The sequence below is a fragment of the Phyllobates terribilis genome, unplaced genomic scaffold, assembly GCF_046119375.1.
Source record: "Phyllobates terribilis strain yellow unplaced genomic scaffold, ASM4611937v1 Scaffold_7__3_contigs__length_470593459, whole genome shotgun sequence".
Lineage (NCBI taxonomy): Eukaryota > Metazoa > Chordata > Amphibia > Anura > Dendrobatidae > Phyllobates > Phyllobates terribilis.
The window spans coordinates 44835858-44863856 of record NW_027362767.1 but is presented as its reverse complement, the minus strand read 5'-3'; the positions used below and the strand labels follow the sequence as shown (position 1 = coordinate 44863856).

General features: G+C 42.3%; 1 protein-coding gene across 1 annotated transcript; it reads right to left on the bottom strand.

Moving 5' to 3' along the window:
• Positions 1 to 28: 28 nt before the first annotated feature.
• Positions 29 to 27970, bottom strand: ERO1A (endoplasmic reticulum oxidoreductase 1 alpha). Its single transcript, XM_073638471.1, has 16 exons — positions 27767 to 27970; positions 25913 to 26032; positions 24970 to 25053; positions 23786 to 23824; positions 16888 to 16970; positions 16269 to 16345; positions 15913 to 16033; positions 10372 to 10418; positions 9430 to 9441; positions 6479 to 6505; positions 6067 to 6159; positions 5462 to 5708; positions 5103 to 5172; positions 3683 to 3769; positions 3244 to 3377; positions 29 to 2804 (listed from the first exon to the last, which is right to left on the bottom strand). The coding sequence occupies exons 1-16, from the start codon at positions 27866 to 27868 to the stop codon at positions 2747 to 2749; spliced, it is 1401 nt and encodes a 466-aa protein (XP_073494572.1). The 5' UTR covers positions 27869 to 27970; the 3' UTR covers positions 29 to 2746.
• Positions 27971 to 27999: the final 29 nt, after the last annotated feature.

The following is a 27999-nucleotide window of genomic DNA, read 5'->3' as shown; positions in this document are numbered from 1 at the left end:
GTACAAAGAAAGTAATAAGCCTCGTATCTCATGGTTATCAACATGAAGTTTATTTCAATGTGCTAAAGTTGTAACAGTTCTGTACAGTTGGAGGGGAAGGGGTTAATAAATACACAAACGTCACATACAGGTATAAAATGGTGCAGACTGTTCTGGCCGTAGATTGCAAGCTCTCGTACGCAGAACGTGATTGTGTCGCCTGGTATTGCAGACGCTCCATACCACAGCGAGCTGCAGAGCAGCGATGGCGGCCAGGCGCTAATATATGGCTGTTTCATTAGAAGACCCCACACCCACCCAAAGGTCCTGGACCTTATACAAGTCCTGTTATCTGCAAGCCTGTCATTCCTCAAAGCCTGCAAGCATTTAGAGAGTGAAATCCGGAACGTCATTGGTTTGGCCAGGTGTTCATCTCACGCAGATGTGTATGAAGCATGCTGGGAGTTGTAGTTTGTTTGTTTGTTTTTTTTACAATCTGGAACAATCCTTACTCTATATAGCCACTTAAATTATTTTGGTGAACAAACTAATCCAGTGACCCAGGCATCTGACGCCTAGCGCTGCAGTATAAAGTATGGGGGCCAAATAAGATCAAAGCCCAAAGATGCACATACAAGGGATTGACAACTGGCTGAACAGGGGAGAAAGGTTCAGAAACTTTCTATAGGATCCCTGATTAAAGCCAATAGGGGGATTGACAATACCCTTGCCTCTGCATAGATACTACATGGTACTCGCTCATTGGATCCAAGCATGATTGTGCATCTAAGGCCTGGTTCAGACAAGCATATGGAACATAACTGCGCGGATCACATTAAAATTGTACAGGGCTATTATAAACTATGGGGGAAATAAAGTCCTCGTAGGAAGTGGGGGTGAATACTACAGACACCATCTGTATTGCATCCATTTTCTACCGATCCATTGCAATCAATATTGGAAACTGTCAACTGTATTAGAACAATAATTTTATATTGTTGATGTATAAACCAGAGAAATTTTTTTTTTTTTTTTAAATTAGAAAATTATTTTTTTGATAAAAACTCATCTGCCCCAGCCTCATACCTACAGATGTAGCAGAGCTGAATATATCATTGGGATTACATTGTAACTGGACGGCCAGTAAGCGTTTAGAGACTGCTGCCGCTAAGGCCGAGTTCACATGAGAATATGCAAAAAGCATCCATTCTTCATCAGTTTTCTACTTGAACAATTTAATATAAGGTCTAAACCAGTTTCCCCAGCTTAACAACAGTAATGGATCCATGAGGAACGCATGGTTTACACATGGTAACCCGTAGGTGATCAGGTTTTTTTTTACGCAATCATTGGACAGATCTGATCCAGAATACGGATCACTGTAGCAAACGCTGCGATTCGTTCCATGCAGACCATCGACTTGTGTGTAAAAACAGTCATGTGAACTACCACATGGACTTGCATCGCTTGCGGTGCCGTCCGACTGCTCTCAGTTTTGCATACGGATTGTTTAATACGTTTGTCTGAACAAGCCCTTAACCTGCAGATCTTTTTTTTTTTTTTTTTTTTTTATTGTGCAGTGTAATTATTTTTATTTCTGCAACACCAACATCTCTCGCAGCAATGTACAGTACATGATATTTATACACCAGTACTAGTTCAGTAATCCGCAGCATCTTAGTCCTGTGAGGATTTACACTATCATTACCCTGTTTCTCAAAGCTTGTTCTTCAGATGAGGTGTTAAAAGTATTAGCTGCAAGAAATTCAAGTCATAATGACAAGTCAAACAGTAAAATATGCCATAAATATACAGATAGCGTGTGCTGAAATCCTAGTACAAAGCATAAGAACAATGGAATGGATAAAAAAAAAAAAAAAAAAAAAAAAAAGGATAAAAATTAGAGGAAAACAAGAACAAAATGAGAAGAAGTCACATGCAGACATTAATAAGTAACTTTTGAAAAGTTTGATTTCAAGTTCTCCTGCCATCTAGTGGTAGGGGTTGAAACTGGACATAAATTTTTGGATCTGCATTACTAAACCACTAGAGGGCAGCCTTAGTACAATCCTATGCCTGGTAAACAAGACATTGCGAAATCATGCGGATATATACATTTTTTTTTTTTCGGACTGCACGGAAACTGGATAACAATAAGAATCTGAACTGTTAGTGGTCCCTGAGTACCAGTAGTATGTACAACTCCTTCAATCCCTCCCACTCGGAGAACAGATTCACAGAAAAAAAAAAATTACTTACATCTAAAATTGCATTTAATAGGGCAGCTCTGCATTTTACCGCTTGGTTGCACCTGATCGGATAGCTCTTTGCTATAGAGAAGGCTTGCGTTACAGCCATCAACAACCAAGAGTAGTTTTTTTGTTTGGTTTTCTGCCCTAAAATTATAACCAATATATATAAAATATCGGATGCAGAAAAAAAAATATAAGGGCTGGATAATTGACAGAAATGGGCAAAGTATACAGGGCATAACGTCTTAGGATAGGTTTTTCTATCCCATCTTTAAAAAAGCAGCTATTCGCGCCTCATCCGGAGATGGGGTAGAAGTGCAGCTAAAAGTCACGCAGAATAGAAAAATCTGAAGCATTTATTTTACAATATACACAGGCAGGTCCTTCAAGGATCAGTTTTCACAGAGAGAATGTAAAAATTCTCAGACTTTGACCAAGAGTTATTGTCAAACATGTAGAGGGGCCTCGATAGTGCAAAAAAAGTTCTGTCCTCCTGGATCCTCTTCCAGTTCTGGTCACACGTCTTGTAGAAGTCTTTTAAAGTTTTCTAACTCCTTTATACTTGTAGAAATCCTGCGAGAAAAAAAAAAGGCTCAATGTGCAAATAATATAACAAGTATAAATACACTGATATAGCAGCATACTGATCTAAAATAGGTTTCTGATCATGTTTGGGGAGTAGGGGGGGACAAACAAAAACTCCGCTCTTAAAAACAGGCTGGATGAGCAAAAAAAACAAAAAAGAACAGCAATTATATTTTTTTCACCCTACAGGATAAATAATGGTGTGGTTTTTGAAGGGTCTAAGACTCCAGTATCTATAAAAACTGATTTACAGGAAATGAAAAGTTTTGGAACTTTCTAGTATGCGTCATGCCTCGTTACTTTTAGGATCTAAGCTTGCCATCAGGGACTGGGAACCATCTTATTGACATCCATCAGCTTACAATCTCCCAGGAGGGCTCTAATACACCGTTAACTAACTTTGCCCCTTAGACGAGGAAGCACCCACCTGCCGAAAGCATTGAGAAGAGCCACGATCTCCTGACGCTTTAGGTGGAATCCATATGAAGGTCCGGTCTCCGGCATGCGCTGAAGTTGTTTTTCTGAGAAAAGGATTTTTAGTGCTGTACCCAACCCCTGAGTCTGCGGGAAGGAGAACGGAAATTAGTGAACCATAACTTTACTGCCACGCTGCTGCTGGACGGAGGATAGTGGATGACTATAGGATAATGTGATCTACAGGGAACAGAAAGTAGCCCGGAGGGGCCCAGTAACAAAGATGGAGAACTGCAGCCAACAGCAGATCCATCCACGAAGTGCAGCAGAGAAACATCCCAGCAGATGCAGTAAAATCCCCCCCCCCCAAAAAAAACTACACACACTACACCACACTGACTTCAGATGTAAGGCCCAAACCAAAATGTAGCATCCTATGTCAGACCACCCACCTGCAGCTTCCCCCAAAGCCGACATTTAATGCAGCCAACACAGTCCATTATCCTAGAGATATTTCGGAAGTGCTGTCGGAAGTCGTCCTATAGGAGATAAAAGAGTCATCATATGGACAGGAAAACCAGTTGGGTTAGTAGTGGGGAGGCAGCACTGGAGCAGAAGGGGTGTCCACAGGCAGGTAATGCTCATCTACCCATTTTAAAGTACGACCAGGCTTGGACCCAATTGGACCAGGACAACTCCTTTAGTGCTCATTCATACGTCCGTTCTTCACAGCTCTAGCCGTGTTTTTTTAATAGACAGACAGAGTACGTATCCCTTATAATTGTATGGAGCAGTTCATGTGTCAGAAAGAAAACCCAAAAAAAAAAAAAAAAAAAAAAAAAAAAATCAAGGAGATTTTTGATCCAGGTCAAGAAAAGAAAATTACCCAAACAAGTCTATGGGTCCATGAAAAATCACAGACCGCACATGGATGGCATCAGTGTACAGTCCGTGTGCCGTCTGAGCAACATTGCAATGTACAGGAAAAACTGAAAATTATAGATTTTATTTTTATTTTTTTCCACGCATTAAAAAAAATAAAAAATAACGGCTGAAGCTTCTGAAAGCAAAACACTGATTAACGATGGTCCGTGGTATTATGTGTGAGAAAAATCATGGATGTCTGAATGAGGCCTTGTGCGGACATCACATGATGCAACTGCTGTATGCACCCAACAGCCACGACCACACATGAGTGCATGAACTGGTGGCATGACCGAGTTGTTACCTGCAAACTCAGGAGCATATTTGCCTCTGCAAGTGGGTGTTGCGGCGCTCCGGCATGCTGTAGCACAACATGTAAATGCAGTCTTATAAGGAACCTGTCACTTAATTCACGCTGCTCAAACCACAAGTGCAGCCAGATATGTTCAACTCTGACATACTTTGGCGTTTCAGAAAAAACAGTGTGAAGAGCCGGCCGGGGATCATAGGGAGAGATGTGACTAGTCCGATACTGTCCCTAGCTGGATTCTTTCCACACTGCTCAAGGTGACTGACAGATCATTCATTTGTGCACAGAGAGAGACCTGTCAATCATTTGGACGGGGCACGGAGAATCTGGCCAGGAACCACATCGGACTCATCTCGTCTGTCCCTGCGGTCCCCGGTCGGCTATTCAAACCGTTGTTCCTCTGAAACGTCAAAGCGTTTTAGAATAAGACACACTTGGCTGCAATAGTGCAGAAAGGCTCCGATTAATGCAACCTGTGGTTTGGGCAACATAAATCAAATGACCGGTTCTGCAGGTGCAGTCTATCCAAATAGTAGTAGGATAGTAGGGACTTCAGCATTCATGTGATCAAAACACAAAACTGCATCAGCCTTGTCCTTTGTGCAGGTCGGTGACTGAAGAGCTCGCTATTCATTTACCTTTAATCTGTCGGCTTGCTTCTTATCCCCAGCAAAAAGGGAGTTTTCATCAAAGTGCAGAGGAAAATCTCTACAATAAATGGGAAGAAGAGGCAGTGATTTATTTCAGAAGAGAATACATCGCTATTGAATAGGTTAGTGCTATATACAAAAAAACACCACACACAACATACTGTGAATGGGCTACAGTCCACCACACTGGTGTGTCCTGGACCATCCTGAACTCACTGGATATAATACCTATCCAACTACCCAGAGCTATGGAGTATAATCTTCCTGCAGGGCATACAAAGCTCTGATGCAGAAGGCAAAGCCCCCCGTGAGGGTCACAAAGCCCCCGTGAGCACGGCAGGACTTACTTGGCTTCCCGGAGAATATCGAGCAGAAGGTTCTTTGTTTTCAGGTCTTGTGTTTTGTTTCCTGTATACAGCAAATAAGACTGACGCTCAAAGAAGGGCAGCACCTTGGAAATTGCTCGGAGCTCAATTAAATAGATGAAATACAAGTTTTTCAGTCTTCTCGGGCCTTCATTCTGAGTCTGTGCAGCATCAAAGCGGATCTGAAATTCTGTGATATTGTGGCCCCAGATTTTATTCATCCACGTGTCTGAACAAGAACATAAATCACAGGGCAATTAAATCGGGAGTGTTACACTCCAATGTGGAGGTAAAGCCATCGTCACCACCATGAAGAGATAGGATACAATGTGGTTATATACAACAGTCATCTTTTAGCCCTTAGGCCACGGCCCCACTATCAGTATTTGTTCAGTATTCGGTCAGTATTTTTTCTCAGGAGTGGGAGACAAAACCAGGAGTGGGTGATAAATGCAGAATTGGTGACTTGTTTCTATTATACCTTGTCTCTGATTGTTCCTCACTTGGTTTAGGCTCCCACTCCTGAGAAAAAATACTGACCAAATACTGATAGTGGAGCGGTGGCCTTAGGCTGGCACAGTCTTTACCTTGCAGCAGATATCGTGCACTGAGGTGAATATTGATGCTGGCATGTAATCCTGAAATGAGCCGGTAGAAAGCCCTCTTCTCAACACACAGACCTGAACGGACACAAAAAAGTTTACATATCCAAAAAAAATAAATAAACCCATCCATGTAGAATGCAAAACTAAGTCAAACCTGCACCAAATCCAGGATACAATAATCAAATGGAGTTTGTCTGTCCCTACTGTATACACGTGGTCTACGCTGGATGAGTAGCCACGATCCTCCATAGTGAGATCGGCTCACTGAAAGAGGACCAGACAATTTCTTTACTTGTAGGACATTAAATATCGAGAGTTGGGCTCCATCGATAACAAAGGAGTAGGGTGCACTATAAATATATAAAAGTTTAATTTACAAATCTAGTGGACCTACCTTCCAACCAGCTGTAAAACATGACCTCTGCAAAAAGAGCAGTAAAAATGGTCAGATGAACATAATGAGCACTGGGATGAAATCATTATCCAGTCCAAATACAATTCTTATTAGTCAATCTGGAGCTTGCAAATCACATGGACATTAAAACATTTCAGTAAAAACACTTGTGTGAGATTAGCAATCAGAATCAATCTACTAGGTTTAAAAGTATGCAATACACCAGTCAGCCAGCAGATGGCGATATACTTTTAAGCTATATAAAAGGCTACGTGCACACAACCGTATTTTTAGACCAAGTGCTGTCCTAAGAAATAATATATATATATATTATATAATTTATGTATATATGCACGCATGTATGTGTGTGCGCGTGTGCATGTATACACGTGTGTAAAAAGTATTTAGTCAGCCACCAATTGTGCAAGTTCTCCCACTTACAAAGATGAGGTCGGCCTGTAATTGACATCCTAGGTAGACCTCAACTATGAGAGACAAAGTGAGAAAACAAACCCTGAAAATCACATTGTCGGATTTGGAAAGAATTTTTTTTTTTTTTTTTTTTTTTAATTCTGGTGGAAAATAAGTACAATTACAAACAAGCAAGATTTCTGGCTCTCCCAGACCTGTAACAACTTCTTTAAGAGGCTCCTCTGTCCTCCACTCATTACCTGTAGTACTGGCAGCTGTTTGAACTTGTTATCAGCATAAAAGACACCTGTCCGCAACCTCATACAGTCACACTCCAAACTCCACTATGGTGAAGACCAAAGAGCTATCGAAGGACACCAGAAACAAAATTGTAGCCCTGCACCAGGCTGGGAAGACTGAATCTGCAATAGGCAAACAGCTTGGTGTGAAGAAATCAACTGTGGGAGCAATAATTAGAAAATGGGACATACAAGACCACTGATAATCTCCCTCGATCTGGGGCTCCACACAAGATCTCACCCCGTGGGGTCAAAATGATCTCAAGAACAGTGAGCAAAAATCCCAGAACCACAAGGGGGACCTAGTGAATGACCTGCAGAGAGCTGGGACCAACGTTACACAGGCTACCATCAGTAACACACTACACCGCCAGGGACTCAGATCCTGCAGTGCCAGACGTGTCCCCCTGCTTAAGCCATTACATGTCAGGGCCCATCTGAAGTTTGCTAGAGAGCATTTGGATGATCCAGAAGAGTATTGGGAGAATGTCATATGATCAGATGAAACCAAAGTAGAATTGTTTGGTAGAAACACAACTCGTCGTGTTTGGAGGAGAAAGAATGCCGAGTTGCATCCAAATGAACACCATACCTACTGTGAAGCATGGGGGTGGCAACATCATGCTTTGGGGCTGTTTCCCTGCCAAGGGACCAGGACAACTGATCCGTGTACATGAAAGAATGAATGGGGCCATGTATCGTGAGATTTTGAGTGCAAACCTCCTTCAATCAGCAAGGGAACTGAAGATGAAACATGGCTGGGTCTTTAAGCATGACAATGATTACAAGCACACCGCCAGGACAACGAAGGAGTGGCTTCATAAGAAGCATTCAAGGTCCTGGAGTGGCCTAGCCAGTCTCCAGATCTAAACCCTATAGAAAACCTTTGGAAGGAGTTGAAAGTCCGTGTTGCCCACCGACAGCCCCAAAACATCACTGCTCTAGAGGAGATCTGCATGGAGGAATGGGCCAACATACCAGCAACAGTGTGTGCCAACCTTGTGAAGACTTACAGAAAACGTTTGACCTCCGTCATTGCCAACAAAGGATACAAAGTATTGAGATGAACTTTTGTAATTGACCAAATACTTATTTTCCACCTAAATTTGAAAAAAAATTCTTTCCAAATCAGATAATGTGATTTTCAGGATTTGTTTTCTCATTTTGTCTCATAGTTGAGGTCGACCTATGATGTCAATTACAGGCCTCTCTCATCTTTTTAAGTGGGAGAATTGCACAATTGGTGGCTGAATAAATACTTTTTTTCCCCACTGTATATAATATATATATGCTGTATGTATATGTGTATATTACACATACGCACATTTCACATGGACAGCACATTGACCACTGTTGCTCCATTGGACTGTTCAGATGACCGTGCTGTTGAAAAATACTGCAGAAGTGCAATGTGTGAACAAGCCCTTAAGATGATGAATGGAGCAGAAGAGGTGCCTCCTCCACCAACAACCAATTTGTTTCCTATTCTATTGATACAGGATACCTTACATACTTAGCAAAACCAGGTCATATATAAAGGTATTGTCACGGAAAAGAAGTCAGGAAATCCAAAAGCTATTTACTAACTAGAGGATTTCAGGCAGAAATCCAAGGCGACACTAGAACTTTGGCACAGAGGTGCAAACTAATGCTGCTAGTCAGCCCGGTTCTGCATGCAGCATCTGTGAGATGAGCAATGCTACTTCCACATTCATTTTTTTTTTTTTTAACAGACAAAAATTTGCATTAGATGCAGATTACAAGGGTTTTCCGGTTTGGAAAAATTAAAAGTTCTTTACTCACCCTCCCCGGGTCCAGCACAGTCTCTGCCACTGCTCCAGATGTAGGTTCTTGCCTGCACTGCAGCCAGTCAGTGAGCTCAGTGTCTTGTGCCGCTAAATTCAGTGATTGACTGCAGATGCGATGTCTGCGCTAAGATACAACAGATACCAGGAGCAGCCCTGAACTGGAACTGAGGAGGAGGAGTAAAGGACAGTATTTTAAAAAATAAAAAAACTGCAGCCGGAGGACGGGGGGGGGGGGGGTTCAAAACCATAAACATGTTTAATTGCAGTTTTAATATGAATTTTCTGAATTGATCTAATTGTCAAATCCTGAGTGTGTGAACAGGTTCTCAGTAGCTGGAGGCAAATTCAAGAAAACCTGAGCTTTTCAGCAGAAACCGACTCATATTGAAAGATTCTTGGAAATAGGCTCAATATTAGATTATATTCTCCTTACCGTCGTTTTCACCTGAAAGAAAAAGAAAGAAAAATATATCAGACCACAGCCATATAATAGTGGTTGTATGACACAGCGTATTCTTCTATTTATTGTGTAACAAACATCCCATAAAAACAATGGGCAACACCTGCGAGAACCTCGCCTCGGGCGGCAAGCTCGGCTTCTTTCCAGAAAACACAACTTGCCACCTCTGTATAAACCTAGGACAATAGCGGTAGGTTCATCAGGTCCTACCACTCTAGATCTAAGCAACTTGCCCATGGCTACTCGATGGCACATTTCCACGTGAGACTATGGGTGACTATCCCAGTAGAGGCAGTGATCGCAGTCATATTGATTGCTACCCCATCTTTCCCCAGATTTTTATGGACCCATAGACTTGTAAGGGCAATTTTGATCTGTGACTCGGATGAAAAAAAAAAAAAAGAAAAAAACACAGCTGTCTCAGTTTAATCCATTTATTTTGGTGGACAAATGTTTCATGCAAAGACACCAACATGAACAGCCCCATGTACTATAATGCGTACGCCTTCTAGCCGTAGGGAAAAAAAAATAAAAATGTTAAAAACAATGGACACTTGAATGAAACCTTAAGTGGACGCCAATCTTATAAATTTTATTATATTTACTGTGGGGACTATAAATAAATAGGAATGCTATGTGACTACATAAGATTACATCTCGTGTCACCAGCTGCCATTATCTCTGCTGCTTGGACAAAACTATTTCCTGTCATAATACCAGAAATCACATTAGGCCTCAAAAAGAAGAAAAGGTTAGTGTTGCCCACAGCGACCAATCAGATCCCTGCTTATATTTTCAAACCCTTCCCTGGAAAACTGAAAGCTTGAATCTGATTGGTTGCTATGGGCAACACTGACATGGTTTCTTAGAACAATGTTTAGGCCTGAGGCCTAGCAAAACAGATCCCTTATTTACCTCGTCCAGACGCCAGAGGATTCAACGGCCTCTTTACCGCTTTGGGTCTATAAATAAATAGAACATTAGACATGCTCAATAATACCACTTATGGTCGCAATAAACATCATACCTCCCAACCCTCCTCTGGAAGTCCCCTCATGGGGCAAATTAATACACACCTGGCCCTGTGTGGTCCTTTTTACCACATAATCCTACAAACTGGAGCAATTTATATTAATCCTGTCCTACATTTAAACAACATAAAACTAAACACAAAAGACAGAAAGGGGTATTCCCATCTCCAAGATCCTATCGCAATATATAGTAGATGGAATAATATCATTAATATTAGCAAATACATCCAATAAGAAGTGTAGTATAGTTCTTCTGATACACTGTCGCTTTCCCCAAGTGCAGGACATTGCAATTGCTTAGATATCCATGGTTACAACCACATATATAGTGACAGTCAGTTAGTTTTTAGTGGTCCAAACCATGGTGATACCTAAGCTACTGCAATGCCCTACACATGGGGTAAGCAACATAGTGAATCAGGAGAACTACACTACATTACTAATTGAAGGTATTTGCTTATATTACATCTACTACATATTGGGATAGGTTCTTGGATGTGGGAATACTCCTATAATTTTATCACACTGGTGCACGCTGTGGGAAACTTCAACATTTTCCTTGCGCCAACTTCTGGCCGACTTTCTTTACACGTGAAATTAACGGTGCACACCATTAATAAACCGGACTCATTTTAGGAGACTGTTTTGCTGCACTCTTTTTAAGACTGCCTATAACCAGTGTCTAAAATGCATATGTTTCTAAACCAGAATTGTGGTGCATTTTGCAAATCTTCCCCTGTGTCATTTTAAATGAAGGCCATGATCACGAGGGTATCGTCCATGCACATCTACTGAGGGCTCTTAGGGTATGTGGATACAAAGTTTTTTAGAAGTCAAAAAAATGACTGGATTCTGCTAGAAAACTTCCCTTTGGAGAGTTTTTGGAGGATTTCTTAGATTCCTGACGCAGTTTTGAAGAGTTTTTAAAGCATAAAAGGGTTTGTGCACAGTCTTTTGCTCATTTTTCGCAGCAGAAACCCCAAGTTTGAGGAGGTTTGTCTGTTATTTTGGTTGCTGTTAGAAGACATTTGAGTGTTTCCACTCAACTTCAGCTCCAAAAACTCTTTTAGACCCTGTCGTACCCACATCACGTTTGCTATAGGAAAATGGTGGTGGTTTTATGCCTGAAGCATCTTTCTAGATGTTTTTTGGCACACATTTTATATAGAAGGTAAAAAAAGTGGCTGCTTCCAAGCAGAAGTCACAAAAAAAAATTTAAAAAAAAACAGACAGGTCACTTATCCACTCCATGGCTTTCTAAGCCGTTAAAAGAAGTGACAAAATACGTAACAAATGCACAGCAAGTCATTTTGACATTGCTGGGCATGTGTTCATTTTGTTTTTTTCCTCTTATTTTTCAGCAGGTTCCAGACAGAATCCACCTGAAAATTAAGTGTGCACATACTCTAAACAGTTTTTGCCACCAAAAGTGTTTCTTTTGTAGCCTTCTGATGGACAGTGGATAGATTGCAGCATTTTACATCAGTAGAAGCTTGAAAATAGTGACATTTTTTCCTACCAAGCAATTGGAACGGACCAGGTTTAAGACACCTCAAAAAAATGGTGTGCACACAGTCTTATAGTGATCGGATATAATTAAGCTGGTCAAAATTGACTACAGAGATTGTTGTCGAGCTTCGGACGGCTTTGTATTAATCAGCTGTATTAAAATTTTATTTTATCCATAGGCTATATCAACACCCCTCTAAACGGCACTATTCTGCTACCATATTTAAGGGATGCAGCACAATGACAAGTGCAGTTACAACTCCCCCTTGTAATGGGAATACGTGCTAACATGGTAGCAGTAAAGAGGATAGTTCACACCAACGACATAGCAGCAATCACACTTTGTAAGATTGGGGGAATAAATTGTAATAAGGTAATCATCATCTACTCTGCATTGATACAGGGACATGGCTGGTGGAGAAGTGACTGTCGTAATGACAACATCCTTCCACAATCTAACAGATGGCAAAAGGCGACAGTAACTTATGTAATGTGCTGAAAATGCTGCAATACATTAAAAAAAAAAAAAAACTAACCATTGAGAAATTCACCTCAAAAGAGAATGGTTTTTTGTTTTTATCCACAAAATTACCATTATCAAGTCAATTATAAGCCACAAGATTAGTACTTCATCAGAATAAGCGATTGCATTTGTATTCCATTACGTTCACCATTATACTTGCTCATTGGAGATTTGAGGATTTTCTCAGAAGTGAGATGTTAAAATGGTAACTTGCATCTCTTTTCCTCTATAAAGAAACACTGAATGATGCCATTTCTGCAATTTTACAACCACTTGCCGTGGAACAACCTCCTGCTTCTCCCGTCACCTGGCAAACTCTAGATCAGTATTATAGACAGGTATATTCAGCTGTGCAATGTTGCAAGTCACTAGAAAATCAGATGATTACTGCAAAAATCATTTTCCTATGAGGGGAGATCGGTAGGGAAAAAAAAAAAAAAAAAAACACAACACACGTAGGGTACATTAATGAAACAGAAATGAAGGAATATACTAACAGTAAAACAACTATCTGTATGTCTTTCTGCTGCTATTTTGCCATCTCCCATTAGCAGCTATATAAAGCCGATGGAACTTTGTGCTGTTCTGCCAGATGCTGCAGAGCTTGACCTTCCTGGCATAGACTTCCCGTGACCGTGTATACAGAAGTATGTAGAAAAGCTGCCAAATGGTTGAGTACTACTGGCTGCCGTAGTCCCACCCAAGCCAATCAGTGGGCAGCAAGCTGTCAGCTTAAGCAACAGTGCCTGGACCGCCGCAGGAAGCCTGCTGAAAGACAATACTTAAAAGTTTCTACTGTAAAGGCCCCGTCACACTTAGCGACGCTGCAACGATCCCGACAACGATACGACCTGTCAGGGATCGTTGCTTCATCGCTATGTGGTCGCTGGTGAGATGTCAAACAGGCAGGCTCACCAACGATCAGGGGAGCAGCGACTTCGTGGAAAGAATCTTTCCACGATGTCCTGCTCCTGGTTACGAGCCTGCTGAAGCAGGAGCAGGCTGGCAACTATGGTAAACATCAGGTTACTAGGGGCACACGCGCTCCTAGTAACCCATTGTTTATCATGGTTACCACTCTGCTACAGTGAGCGGGAGGTTACCGCTCACTTTAGCAGGCTCGTAACCATGATAAACAGCGGGTTACTAAGTGCGCCCCTAGTAACCCGATGCTTACCATAGTTACCAGCCTGATCGCTGCTCCCGCTGGTCACACACAGCGATGTGTGCTGACCAGCGGGAGAGCAACGACCAAAAAATGGTCCAGGACATTCTGCAGAGACCTCACAGCAGGGGCCTGATCGCTGCAAAGTGTCACACATAGCGACATCGCTGGTGAGGTCGTTGTTGCGTCACCAAAACCGTTACACAGCAGCGATCTCGCTATGTGAGACGGGGGCTTTAGTTTCACTAGGATACCGTAATCTTGTCTACATGCAAACTTTCCAGGAGCTCAACTGCTACTGCATGGAAGGAAAAAAAAAAAAGTCAGTCACCACTTTTTAGTTTCAAGGCCACTGACCGGTCTCTTATAAACAGACTTGAACAATCAAAGCAGCCAGCTGGCCAACACAAGAATTTTACTGCTAATGTATAACTTTTCAGATAATGGCTTGCTAAAAAGAAAAAAACTAAGAAACAAAGTATCAGGTATACAGGAATCCAATATCCCCAAACTTCTACACTGTCTAGCCACAGAAGGTCATCAGTAGATCCTGACGTTAGCCACACACAAATACAACGGGGGCCAGAAGAATTTTGACTTTCAGTATTTGTGTAACTGGTCAAAAAAAAAAAAAAAAGGCAGAGGTCAAAAGTCAGTGCAAGATAAGAATTTACCAAGTTAGGCAACTTGTCTGTAGAATTTCATAAGGATTACAAGGGAAATTAAATGTTTAAAGTGCACCTGTCGTTACAGGGAACTTCAGAATAAGCTTTGTAGGTGATTAATAACAATTTCAGGACGTTATATCACTTGTATCTTACTAATTCTCCCCCCTCTGGAGGCTCAATGACCAATTTCACTTGTCTCTGAGCTAGTGAGTGGAGACTAGCTGTTAGGACGTCTACTGCACGCAACACACACGAGACTACTGCTCTAACGTCACTATGAAGCACATGTTCAGAAGCAGCAGCAGTATGGAAGAGGTCATAGAAATATGTATTGTAGAAGATATTAACATCTCTATGCCACATGAAATTGCAGAGGCAAAGCTAGCCGACAGTCCCAGCAACAGATGACCTGATACCAAATCCCTCTCCCTCCTGCCCTATCCCATTTGCAGTAAGGACACAGGAGCTAGCAATCTAAGGCTGCCTTTATGTAAAATGGCGATGTACAAAGAGAAGTGACAATCTTAGTCAACCAGGTTAATTAACATTCAAGAGCTGCACAATTGACAGGTAATTGAGACATGTGTTGACGCATAGACACAGGTTTACATATGGGCCAAGTGACTGAAGGAAGATGTGTATTGCGTATAAAGAGTACAAAAATTGAATAGATTGGAAACAGCTTGTTAAGGATCAAAGGAAATAGATCACACTCATTAGAATAGCATTGTCCTTCATATTTGCACATTCCTTTCATCCCCAGGCATCCGCTGGACGCAGAGGCACAGAAAGAAAATATAGAATAGGGGAATTTCTACGAATTAGATTGTGATGAGACATATATTATAAGCGGCAGGGCTAATTGAGGAACAATATGCATATTTTTCTATATGTGCGAGCCCTGCCGATGAGCCGTAAATCAACAGTGCCAAGAAAACTGACGTCAGCTGGGTCATTTTTGATCTCTAAGGAAAGATAAAACCCCCCAAAAAAATATGGCGTCAATTTCAGACATTATAAAGCAGTACTGAACAGTAGACTGTCTTGTTTGGAGAAGAACAGATTTTCAAACTGAATGATAAGTTTATGAAGCAAGGAGAGGGGGAGAAGTGGCTCATAAGTGGGGAAAGAAGCAGATTTCTCGGATATGATGAATTGCAAAGTTTCTTTTAGTCACTGCTACTATCTAGTCTTAAATCAAAATCACAGATTTTGGAGTTTTTATGCAGTTCACAGGAGTAAATTGAATTTCAGGTAACAACTCTATCCAAACATTTCTAACCCAGGGGGTTAACTTTGCACCTCCTACTTGGTCTACTTCACATGTTTGATTTGGAAGTCCTGGATTACACACAATGTTTTATGGTTATCTGAATAGGCAAACAAGGAGATTTGCTCAGTGGAGAGCACACTGAACAGTTCCCTTATCTTTGTCTACTTGCATTGACTGTATTGGAATACAGGACAGTCTTTGTAATAGCTTGCACAGAAGAGGGGAAAAAAAAACCTCACTCAGGAGCAGGTCAAGCTGAATTTTATTTTTTCTGAATAGTCACTTACTTGAAACAGTTTTCCTCGTAGATACTGTTCCAGATCTTCCAGGCGTCAGATCCCTTGTAACCCGTGAAACGTTCAGGGTTAATGAGTAAATCGACGTATTCTGCATCCGGTGACTCCTCATCTGAAAATGGGGAAGAGATGTACAGTCATCAACAATCGCTTTCATTAAGTTGCAACTTAATTGCAAACTTATTTTTAACATTTTTTTGCTTTCCCATTCCTATTTTAATCTAGTTTTTATTTCATTTCAGCAAAAATATACTGTACATGTCATAAGATTTAATATTCTCACCAATACTTTCCTCTATGGAATATAGAAAAGAGAAAAAAAAAAAAAAAACACAATGGTCACATACCATCGAGCTCACAAAAGTTATCATCGGTGGAATCGTCATGTTGATTCCACTGAAAGAAAGCTTCCTGAGCCGCTTCACTGCAAGTAAAAAGAAAAAAATAACATGCGTCACACTACCGACATACAGATTATATCTACAACACAATAGGAAAGGGAGACCAACAAACGCAAGAGGATAATCAGTTAGCATAAATTTCATTATATAAAAAAGGTCCCTTAACGCTCCACACATTAAATACATTACTGGAAAAAAAAAAAACAACGAACTTACAAACAAATCGAACATAAAAAATATTAAACATTAGCTGGACAATGGCCAATGAGAAAAAAGAAAAAAAAAGAGCAAAAATAAGATTTTGCAAGTAGTCATGAGCTGCATATAAAGGTTTACATTTTGCATTTACACCACTTGCATGATTATATTTGTTGCATAGTCGGTGATTATTTCATCTCTTAGAGGGTTAAACACTAAGTTGGTGAAATGTATAAATTACCCAAAGATCCCGCTGCAGCAAAACTCCAATAGCACAAGGTCTTCGATAGCGTGCTAGTACAGGTTTAATACCCGGCAAAAGGTACGGCCTCAATTATCTGAAATGGGTCCTTCGAGCGTCACTCACCTCAAGGATTCATCCACTGCCCCCAGCCTCTTCTCCTTCTCACACTCCAATTCTCCGCTGCCCACATTTGCAGTTTCTGTGTACTGTAAATCAAACCGCATAAAAAAAAAAAAAAAAAAGTGATGCTAAAGCAAAATTAAAAAAAAAAAAAAGCCACGCATCACACCTACCCACAGGACGTGCCTGGTGCTGCAGCTCTGCCCTATGGAGCTACAGTACCGCAATCTGAGGACATGGGTGGCGTCTCATCTAGACAATTACATAGGAGTCCGATATCCCACCACAAATCCCTCTCCTGGTTTGTCCGTTTGCTACAATGTATCAGTGCAGGAAAAACACCACAATAATAATTGACAGCCCCGGAACTGCTGCCAGCCCTCCTGACTTACCCCATAGGGGTTGGGTGCAATGGATCACATACAAACATGGCTTATACTTTACAAAATAGCCATGATATCTTCCTGGCAGCCGCCCCGCCGCCTCCATTATCTTTCTAGAACAGCTGGACATAAAGGCAAGCTACACTTTCCATGACCTTCACAAAAGGTGATAAAACTTTCTTCAAATATATGTAATGTTAAGGATCATGCATGGAGGTTGTGGGCCAGGTCACAGGCAAGAAAAAAGGCAATATGACTGAGAATACACCCTCACGGTGCTGCACAAGTCTCATGGGTTTAGAAAAAGTTTGCCAAGTTTCAGATATACAATTACCGTATCTTTAAGTTGAAAGGGTTTCTTGTATTATTTTTGTCAATTTGTTTGAATTTTTTGAGGGTGGAACAAAATGCAGTTATGTAAAACGCCAAATACAACTGATCTGCTGATAAAGTAACGGAATACAAGTCATTCTGAAAGTACGGGGAAAAGCCCGACTAACCGCCTAGTGCCCATCTGCATCAGCAACATGTACCGAGGACAGACCCCAGATGGCAGAGATAACAAGAGATCAGAGAGGGCTGAAGAATAAAGACCACCACACATTTAAGTAAAATTCTAGTGCTTTTGTAGAAACACTTTGCAATATCCATACTTTTACATTACGTATCCTACTATACTCCAGAGCTGCACTCACTATTCTGCTGGTGCAGTCACAGTGTACATACATTACATTACTGATCCTGAGTTACCTCCTGTATTATCCTCCAGAGCTGCACTCACTATTCTGCTGGTGCAGTCACTGTGTACATGCATTACATTACTGATCCTGAGTTACATCCTGTATTATACTCCAGAGCTGCACTCACTATTCTGCTGGTGCAGTCACTGTGTACATACATTACATTACTGATCCTGTACGGATCCTGAGTTACATCCTGTATTATACTCCAGAGCTGCACTCACTATTCTGCTGGTGCAGTCACTGTGTACATACATTACATTACTGATCGCGTTACCTCCTGTATTATCCTCCAGAGCTGCACTCACTATTCTGCTGGTGCAGTCACTGTGTACATACATTACTGATCCCGAGTTACATCCTGTATTATACTCCAGAGCTGCACTCACTATTCTGCTGGTGCAGTCACTGTGTACATACATTACATTACTGATCCTGAGTTACATCCTGTATTATACTCCAGAGCTGCACTCACTATTCTGCTGGTGCAGTCACTGTGTACATACATTACTGATCCTGAGTTACCTCCTGTATTATCCTCCAGAGCTGCACTCACTATTCTGCTGGTGCAGTCACTGTGTACATACATTACATTACTAATCCTGTACTGATCCTGAGTTACATCCTGTATTATACCCCAGAGCTGCACTCACTAGTCTGCTGGTGCAGTCACAGTGTACATACATTACATTACTGATCGAGTTACCTCCTGTATTATCCTCCAGAGCTGCACTCACTATTCTGCTGGTGCAGTCACTGTGTACATACATTACATTACTGATCCTGAGTTACATCCTGTATTATACTCCAGAGCTGCACTCACTATTCTGCTGGTGCAGTCACTGTGTACATACATTACTGATCCTGAGTTACCTCCTGTATTATCCTCCAGAGCTGCACTCACTATTCTGCTGGTGCAGTCACTGTGTACATACATTACATTACTAATCCTGTACTGATCCTGAGTTACATCCTGTATTATACCCCAGAGCTGCACTCACTAGTCTGCTGGTGCAGTCACAGTGTACATACATTACATTACTGATCGAGTTACCTCCTGTATTATCCTCCAGAGCTGCACTCACTATTCTGCTGGTGCAGTCACTGTGTACATACATTACATTACTGATCCTGAGTTACATCCTGTATTATACTCCAGAGCTGCACTCACTATTCTGCTGGTGCAGTCACTGTGTACATACATTACTGATCCTGAGTTACCTCCTGTATTATCCTCCAGAGCTGCACTCACTATTCTGCTGGTGCAGTCACTGTGTACATACATTACATTACTAATCCTGTACTGATCCTGAGTTACATCCTGTATTATACCCCAGAGCTGCACTCACTAGTCTGCTGGTGCAGTCACAGTGTACATACATTACATTACTGATCGAGTTACCTCCTGTATTATCCTCCAGAGCTGCACTCACTATTCTGCTGGTGCAGTCACTGTGTACATACATTACATTACTGATCCTGTACTGATCCTGAGTTACATCCTGTATTATACTCCAGAGCTGCACTCGCTATTCTGCTGGTGCAGTCAGGAGAATATTTGCTTCCCTACATCAGATTATCTGGTTCATAGAGGACAATTTGCAAAATACAAACATCCCCTGTGATCAGCAGACTTCTGACTGCAGTTGTTATATAATGCAGTATGAGTGGCATCTCAGTAATGTATCTGTAGTTTCCCTCGTGTGCAGGAAATGCACAATCCTAACACTAATATCCGGTGACGTGTAATAGATTTAGTGTCATCACCATGGTAACTAATCAATGTAAATATTAATGGAGGCAACAAGCCAGCCAAACACAATTACCATATTTTCCCTGTGCACTTTGTAGCGGTAATTATTAACAATGTAATCTGCAAATAAAACACGTGAGCAAATACCAACAAGACAAGTAGCCCGGGGCAATGGCTTTCTGCCTATGGAGGCTCCCCTCCCCCGCGACAGACCACAGAGCAGCTCATCTAACTAACTCGCCAAACATAACGCTCCCCACGCGATGTCATTCTTCATCACGTTCAATCCGGTCATAGGAGCTTTTGCTATTCAGCTTTTCTACAGTCTCAATTGGCAATTCTGCCTAATTATTACATGTAACCAACATGCAATCTCTGCACACGGTAGATAATTTGTCACTTAGTAACCAATATGTCCTCCATTAAGGCTCACACCAGGGCGATCACCCAACAGAGGTCACACATGCACGAGAGAGACCTACAGACTGTGACCAGGAGGAGATGCACGGAGCGGAGGACAGAGAAGAGAGACCTACAGACTGTGACCAGGAGGAGATGCACAGAGCGGAGGACAGAGAAGAGAGACCTACAGACTGTGACCAGGAGGAGATGCACAGAGCAGAGGACAGAGAAGAGAGATCTACAGACTGTGACCAGGAGGAGATGCACGGAGCGGAGGACAGAGAAGAGAGACCTACAGACTGTGACCAGGAGGAGATGCACGGAGCAGAGGACAGAAGAGAGACCTACAGACTGTGACCAGGAGGAGATGCACAGAGCAGAGGACAGAGAAGAGAGATCTACAGACTGTGACCAGGAGGAGATGCACAGAGCGGAGGACAGAGAAGAGAGACCTACAGACTGTGACCAGGAGGAGATACACGGAGCGGAGGACAGAAGAGAGACCTACAGACTGTGACCAGGAGATGATGCACGGAGCAGAGGACAGAGAAGAGAGACCTACAGACTGTGACCAGGAGGAGATGCACGGAGCGGAGGTCACACAAGAGAGACCTACAGACTGTGACCAGGAGGAGATGCACGGAGCGAAGGTCACACAAGAGAGACCTACAGACTGTGACCAGGAGGAGATGCACGGAGCAGAGGACAGAGAAGAGAGACCTACAGACTGACCAGGAGGAGATGCACGGAGCGGAGGACAGAGAAGAGAGACCTACAGACTGTGACCAGGAGGAGATGCACAGAGCGGAGGACAGAGAAGAGAGACCTACAGACTGTGACCAGGAGGAGATGCACGGAGCGGAGGACAGAGAAGAGAGACCTACAGACTGTGACCAGGAGGAGATGCACAGAGCAGAGGACAGAGAAGAGAGACCTACAGACTGTGACCAGGAGGAGATGCACGGAGCGGAGGTCACAAGAGAGACCTACAGACTGTGACCAGGAGGAGATGCACGGAGCGGAGGACAGAGAAGAGAGCTCTACAGACTGTGACCAGGAGGAGATGCACGGAGCGGAGGTCACACAAGAGAGATCTACAGACTGACCAGGAGGAGACGTGCGGAGCGGAGGTCACGCACGCACTTTAATGCTTCATTCGAGCTTTATCACTTACAAAGTAACCTCAGCGCGGTGCTCATCCGAGTTAGTCCATGCCATAAGTTTGAATAGTGCATCATACCATAAACTCAACTTGAGCTCCATCCAGAGGACACAAAGACCCCATTTTGACAATCAGTGGGGAGTGCAACGAGCAAGACCAAACCGATCAAACAGTTATAACCCATTTAGTGTGTAGAAAGAAAAACCCATTAACACCATGGTGTGTATGTGTATAATATATATATATTCTACATTCTACCAGGTGTCAGGCCAGAGCTGTGTCATGTGCTATCAGCTGACATCAACCATACAAAGCATCATTCATAATTCACCAACACAATTATATCAGGTTACTGAGCGCTTCCACAGTGACCCCATATCTTGTTCCTATGCCTGTGCCATACAGCAACTTCCCCCTTCACTCCAAAAAACTTCTGTAGCAAATCCCTGTGCAGTGGGAGCAGCGCTATGCCGAGAATAAGAAGCTGAGACCTCGCTCCTTTGGTTCTCAAGATTAATCGGGACCCAAGGTATAAATACGTGAAAAGTTGATGGGCGACTCACAGATCTCATGGGAGCCTGGAAAAATCCCCAAATAATTTAAACTCTTCCATAGACCCCCAAAAAATAATGCAAAATGCACAGTTTGGGGGAAAGATGGGTGACAACTGATAAGAGCTGTAATGACAGTCCTAAGGAGGAGAATAAATATATCTCCTTGTTCTAGTATCAAAAGCCTGAAATTGTGAAAGGTACATATGGTATTTACTCTCCTGAAATAAATACGGTATATAGAGAGAAAAAAAAAGCCGTCTGAAAATCTCAGTTTACAAGAGCAGGACAGGTCTCTACTGCTGCAGATAATCAGGAGGAAGGAAGTTTTGCAAAGAGATAACAGTTCCTCTTACAACATAAAAAAATCCCATCATGACTATGAAAGAAGCCATTACTGCAGGATATGGATCTGCGGGGTCACAGACGGCCCTCCACGATGTACGCAAACCAAGCAAGAAAATGACAAAACACACACAGATGTCACAATGACAGCAAACACACCAGCCGGGTCAAGTCCCTTGCAAACATCCATTACCACACCACATACACAGAGGGCTCAAAGCTGTGCAACTAGAACTACCACTCCCATCATGCCAGGCCTAATAGAAAATAATATGCTTTTAAATACACCACTTTCAGCAATTTTTCTACCATTTCCTGACACCCTGGCTTTAGTTTTCAGACATCTACACAAAACAATCATTCACCAGTCATCAATATTATTTCAGTCCCCAAAACGCTTTCTGTTTATCGCCCCCCACAGGTGCACTGTCAGCAGTTTCTATGTTATGTATGTGGGTAATCCGAGCGCTGCTGATACCATCATCATCACTGCAAAGAAAGGAAACAACATGGCTGACACAGTGGCCGCCTAATATACACAGAAAAAAAGGTTTCTTTATCAAAATCTTAAATCAACTTCTTCTAAGCCTCACATAAGAGGAGTGAGCACCAATTACCAAATATTCTGGGCGATCTCAAACTTTATAGAAAATTGGTAACATTCGAATAAAATTATCATGATTAGATCTTAATAATATGATGGAATATTTCTTCACAATACCATTGTAAAATTTAACTCAATAGGTTATTACAGATTCTGGCCTTTAATTAGAAAACACATTAAGATGACGAGCCTTCCAAAGAAAAGAAAAATAAAACATTACAAAAAGAGGCTTTTTTTTTTTACTGATATCAGTGGTAATGAGTGGATGTAAAGAAAAACAAATATGTGGGAGGTTTATTCTTTTGCATTTTAAGTTTTTTTTTCTTTTTTATGCACTTTAAATTGTGTTCCACGTTTGTAACAATTATTTAATAATTAAATCGGACATGTGGGTTTCAGAATGGCAGCGACTTTTCTTTTTTTTTTTTTTTATAAACATATTTTATATATTGTGCCCCCTTATAATTTCATAAAGTACTTCTGGGAGACAAATATATATTTTTCCTCAGCTTTTTCCTGTATCTAAATTTGCTTAATAACTCACGCTAAGGCTAGAGCTGCTGAGTTCACACCCGGCAGCTTCTGTTCCCTCTGGACATCCGGCAATCCAATGACCGCTGGGTCTAGAGGAAGCAGTGATGTTTGCAGCTTCCAGGACTGTATACAGTAATCCGGTAATAAACCCATATGTTCCTAATCTATAGAGAAATCTGTCAGCTCTTATAGCCGGCTCCCTGCATAGTAATAGGCCGACCTGCCCGACGTTTTATGTGGTTGTGCTTTCCGCAACCAGTTAATGTGAGGGACTCTGTCGTGCTACAGATCTTATAAAAATCCACATTTTATTGCAATTCTATAATGTAAAGACCTGAAGGCTATGAGATTTTTTTTAGATTACAACACAGCCACTTAGGAAGGTACTGGGAAAAAAAAAATAAAAAAAGCAGCACTCAAAACTAACCTTAAATCCTGGAGACTTTATACCAGGTGGAACTGCATCCTAGTAACAAAACACAATAGTTTAGTACATAGCAATTGAGAAATAATCACATCAACAATATATAAATAAAAATTATGGTCTGTACATTTCAGTTCTTCTTAGGCGATGTGCACACACTGAGTATCAAGCAGCAGCAGATTTTTTTTCTGTTGCAAAAACCAGAGAGTTGGCAGAAAAAATAGGAGCAAAGATGACATGAATATGCGGTGATTGGTTAGGGAGAAGGTGATGGAGGGGCAAAGAATCTTCTCTCTATTTGGGGGTCCCTGGTGACTGCAGGGTGGAAGACACTAACACAAACTTGGGCAGAGTGCGGCTCTTTGGCTGATCCGGTGCAGCTGGATTGGGGTTGGATCTAGTGGTGTCCCATACCACGGGGGCCGCCCCCTGCCCGGCGTCTCATGTGCATCAGGAGGCAGATACTGATGAACACAATGATGGAACGGGGAGCCGTCAGCTCCCTCTTCCATTATGGAGCATGTGAGTCTGAGAGCACAGCAGACGCGGTGACATCACTACATTGCGCCAGCTGTGCCTCAGTGCGCAGAGTGGTGCAGCAGGAAAACAGGATTAATCTCTCATGAGGCCCCTTCATAAAATTCAATTAACCACTCCTGTACTACCGGATTGTGATTGGTAATGGGGGCAATATACAGAAAAGCGCCTGCATCCCTCCCTTTCAGGGTCACCAGTTTTGATCTTCTTGCTCTCACTTGCAGTTTCCCCCCATCCTTCCACAGACACAAGGTAAAATATTTCATTCTTCACCTTTCTTTTATCCCCCCATAAGTCACTCATGTCTATTATGTCTCTTGACCCGAGTGCATAATTCTAAGCGCCCATTGCACAGTTTCCATTACACGCCTTCAGACAACAGGATCACCTGCAGGTCGGACACTTCTCTCCAGCTGTTGCTAAACTACAGTTCCCTGTGGGAGGCTTTAGCTCGGGAGCAGCTGGTAAGTGAAAGGTTTCCTACCCAGGAGTGAATCAGGCAAGTGGGGAATTAAATCATAATACCTGCGGCTTTCCAGCTGCTGCGACTTATAAATCCAAACCCTCCAATAAACGTGGTCATTCGATATCACTAGATCATTCACAATCAGGTAGCAGGACAGCGCGCACAGGCGGGCGGTGGTACTTACCGTGGGACACGGTTGCACAGCACAGTCTCGGATTCCACAGTGGCTGATATCTTTCCAGAATGGACACGGCTTCTTCAGATTTGCCTGCAAATATAATCATTTGAGTGAGACTTAAGACCCCAAATATAACATTAACATCAGTACAAGAACAGGACAAGAGAAGACTCATTTAACCCCTGTCTGCACCAGGGTCGTCATGTGGGGAGGGAGCTCCAGATGCAGTACATGCCGCTGACAGCAGCATTTAAAAACAGCAATCATAGGGATCCGATGAAGGACCCCCACAGCTGTCATCTCTGTACTAATTACAATATATATTGCAAAAAAAGTGTCGAAGGTGACAAGCAAATTTGTTTCTTTCTTCCATAAAAATCTGATTTTTTTTAACCACAAAAATGGAAAAAAAATAAAAGATATAGATATACACACACACACACACACATTATGGATTTTGGGAGAAGGGGAAAAAAAACACTAGTCAGGTGCTTAAAGGGTGGCTCTTTCACCAAATTTCACAACACAAATTACATACATTGCTAAATAGATCTCTTAGACCGGGTGAGGCTGATCTATTTACAGGGAAAATCCATCACCGAATGGCTGCAAAATTTTAAACTGAAAATTAAGCATTGTACGGGTCCGGTCTTTTAATCATTTTATGATTAAGCAGAGAAAGTTTCACAAAGTTTTATACAGCCAATCTGATATAGATTTTTAAAGTAAGTATACCAGCCTCACTGGGCAACACCAAGTTATAATGAAACACTCAAAAACTTAATAGGGTGCAACATGGCGATTTCTCTTCTATGGACTGCAGTCTCCTATGCGGGAGAGTCTCAGAGCTGTATAATACGGTGCCCCATGCCAGGCAGTGCCGCAATCAAACATAACCAAAGTCTAACCAGCACTGCAGCCATCAATGGGGAGGTCACATAGGAATTACCTTGTAGTATCTGAAATAGTCGGTTTCCAAAAGTTTTTGCAGTTTAGGAAATAGTTTCTTGTTATTAAATTGGTCTATGGTCTCCACATCACACGTGCAATCATCAAGGTATCCGGCAACCTAGAAAACAACAATTAGAGGGGGGAAAAAGTGTGTGTGTGAGTGAGTGTGTATAAAAATTTAAACAGCATATTCCTGAAATAGTGGGACTCTCAAAATCACTCCCCTTCATTGCAAGTACCATCCAGCTAGCTGTCCAATCGCTCCACAATGCACCAGAGAGGGGGAATGGCGATCAATAAGCCTTTATGCAGCCCGTACAAGGGGAGATGCACAAGACCCCTATTCTGGATGCTGGGAAATGTCCATCTGCTGGGTCCCACTAATCAAACATTCACTACTTGTATAACTACAAGTCCCAGACACAGAATGTCAAGATGTTGGTTGTTGTAGTTCTTTTTAACGGCACGGTGGCTCAGTGGTCAGCACTGGTGCTTGGCAGCGCTGGGGTCTTGGGTTCAAATCCCACCAAGGACGATATCTGCAAAGAGTTTCTATGTTCTCACCGTGTTTGCACGGGTTTCATCCCACACTCCAAAGACATCCTGATAGGGAATGTAGATTGTGAGCTCCATTGGGGACATTGATGATAATGATGTATGTGCAAACAATGGTGTTAGATAAGTAAATAAAATAAAACAGCTGCAGGATGCCGATGATCCCTGGCAAATAGATTTAAAAAAAATAATACATGGCAGTTTTCGTCCACAAACAGCGCCACTTGTGTCTATAGGTTGTGTCTAGTACTGCAGCTTTAATGTAGTGAACCTGTAGATGGGTTTGGTTTTTTTCCTTTTTGCAAGAAAGCAGACAAGTTTTTCCAGTCCTGGACAAGGCAAAAACACATGAGCCCACTGGTAATGTAAATAATACCGCCTCACTGTGCCCAGATCTGATGCAAGTTACAGCTGTGGGGACTGTAGATGACGGGGGTAGATGTAGATCATACAGGGAAGACGACCATTTTACCCCTCTCATGAACCAGCTCTATATCCTATGGAGAGGCCATAACTGATGTGGCTGGAATACCCCTTTAAACAGACAGATCTATTCCCTTTAGTCTCTCTCAACTCCCTACACAATAATAAATCCACCTGACAATGCAACAAAGTATCAGTAAAGGCAGATGAGGGGACAACTGGACCAAAGTCAAAACTTCTCAAAAACTGTCAAAACGTTTAAGTAAATCTGACCGTGCAGCCGCGATGCATTGCTGCATTTGCAGCTTTTTGTTGTCTTTGTTTATTCTTCCGTTTGCGACTCTTTTTACGTCTATTTTACGCGTCCTTTTATTTTTTTATGTTGCTCATTGTCAGCGAGGTTTTGTTTCCTGAAGTTTTCAGCTGATTGTGACCTTTCTTAAATTCTCACAGAGCTTAAGCGCCGATGATCTCCAGCACTGGAGTAATTTTATGGAAGTCTGAAATTGTTTATAAACGTCACATCTGATGAGGGAATTTGTGCAAAAAAAAAGTCAGAAAAAAAAAAAGTTCAAGACCTAAAGAGCATTTCTTTTTGTTTTGTGCAAAATTCACGAATCGCGTGGGACATTTTTTTTTAGGACATTTGACAGCGAGGGACAAGTCAACAGTGACAACTTTAGATGCATCTACTGCAGGTTTTATGGTTTCTCCCATCTCCAGCCAATGCTCCCACAACATCTTGTTATCCACCATGCTTTACCTTTCCACTGCATCTGATACAGCAGCAGGAGACTGAAGGACCAGAGAAGCCCCGCTGCCCAGTCAGTAACAGTGATAGAGAGGAGTAACCATGGAGGCACAGGGCGCTCACCTGGCAAAAGCAGCTGTGCGCCGCGGAGCCCGGAGTGTGAGGCTGGGCCTCCCATGGCAGCACGGAGCACAGGACGAGGAAGAAGAGGACGACAGCCTTCATGACCAGCCCGGGTCCCAGCAGCAGCGGCTCTCACCAGGCTCCAGCTGCACCCGGAAGAGGCCCTGGGCAGGGGGCGGGCTCACCGTGACGTCACAGCTGACGTACATGCGTGCAGAGCGCGGTACGTGTCT

What these genes read in the sequence shown, in the direction of transcription:
- ERO1A (XM_073638471.1), bottom strand. Translation starts at nt 27,868, where the DNA reads ATGAAGGCTGTCGTCCTCTTCTTCCTCGTCCTGTGCTCCGTGCTGCCA. An exon ending in CTGTGCAACCGTGTCCCACG is followed by an intron (nt 23,825 to 24,969) that starts GTAAGTACCACC and finishes TTTTGTTACTAG; the next exon opens with GATGCAGTTCCACCTGGTAT. An exon ending in GCAGTGGATGAATCCTTGAG is followed by an intron (nt 16,346 to 16,887) that starts GTGAGTGACGCT and finishes TTTTACTTGCAG; the next exon opens with TGAAGCGGCTCAGGAAGCTT.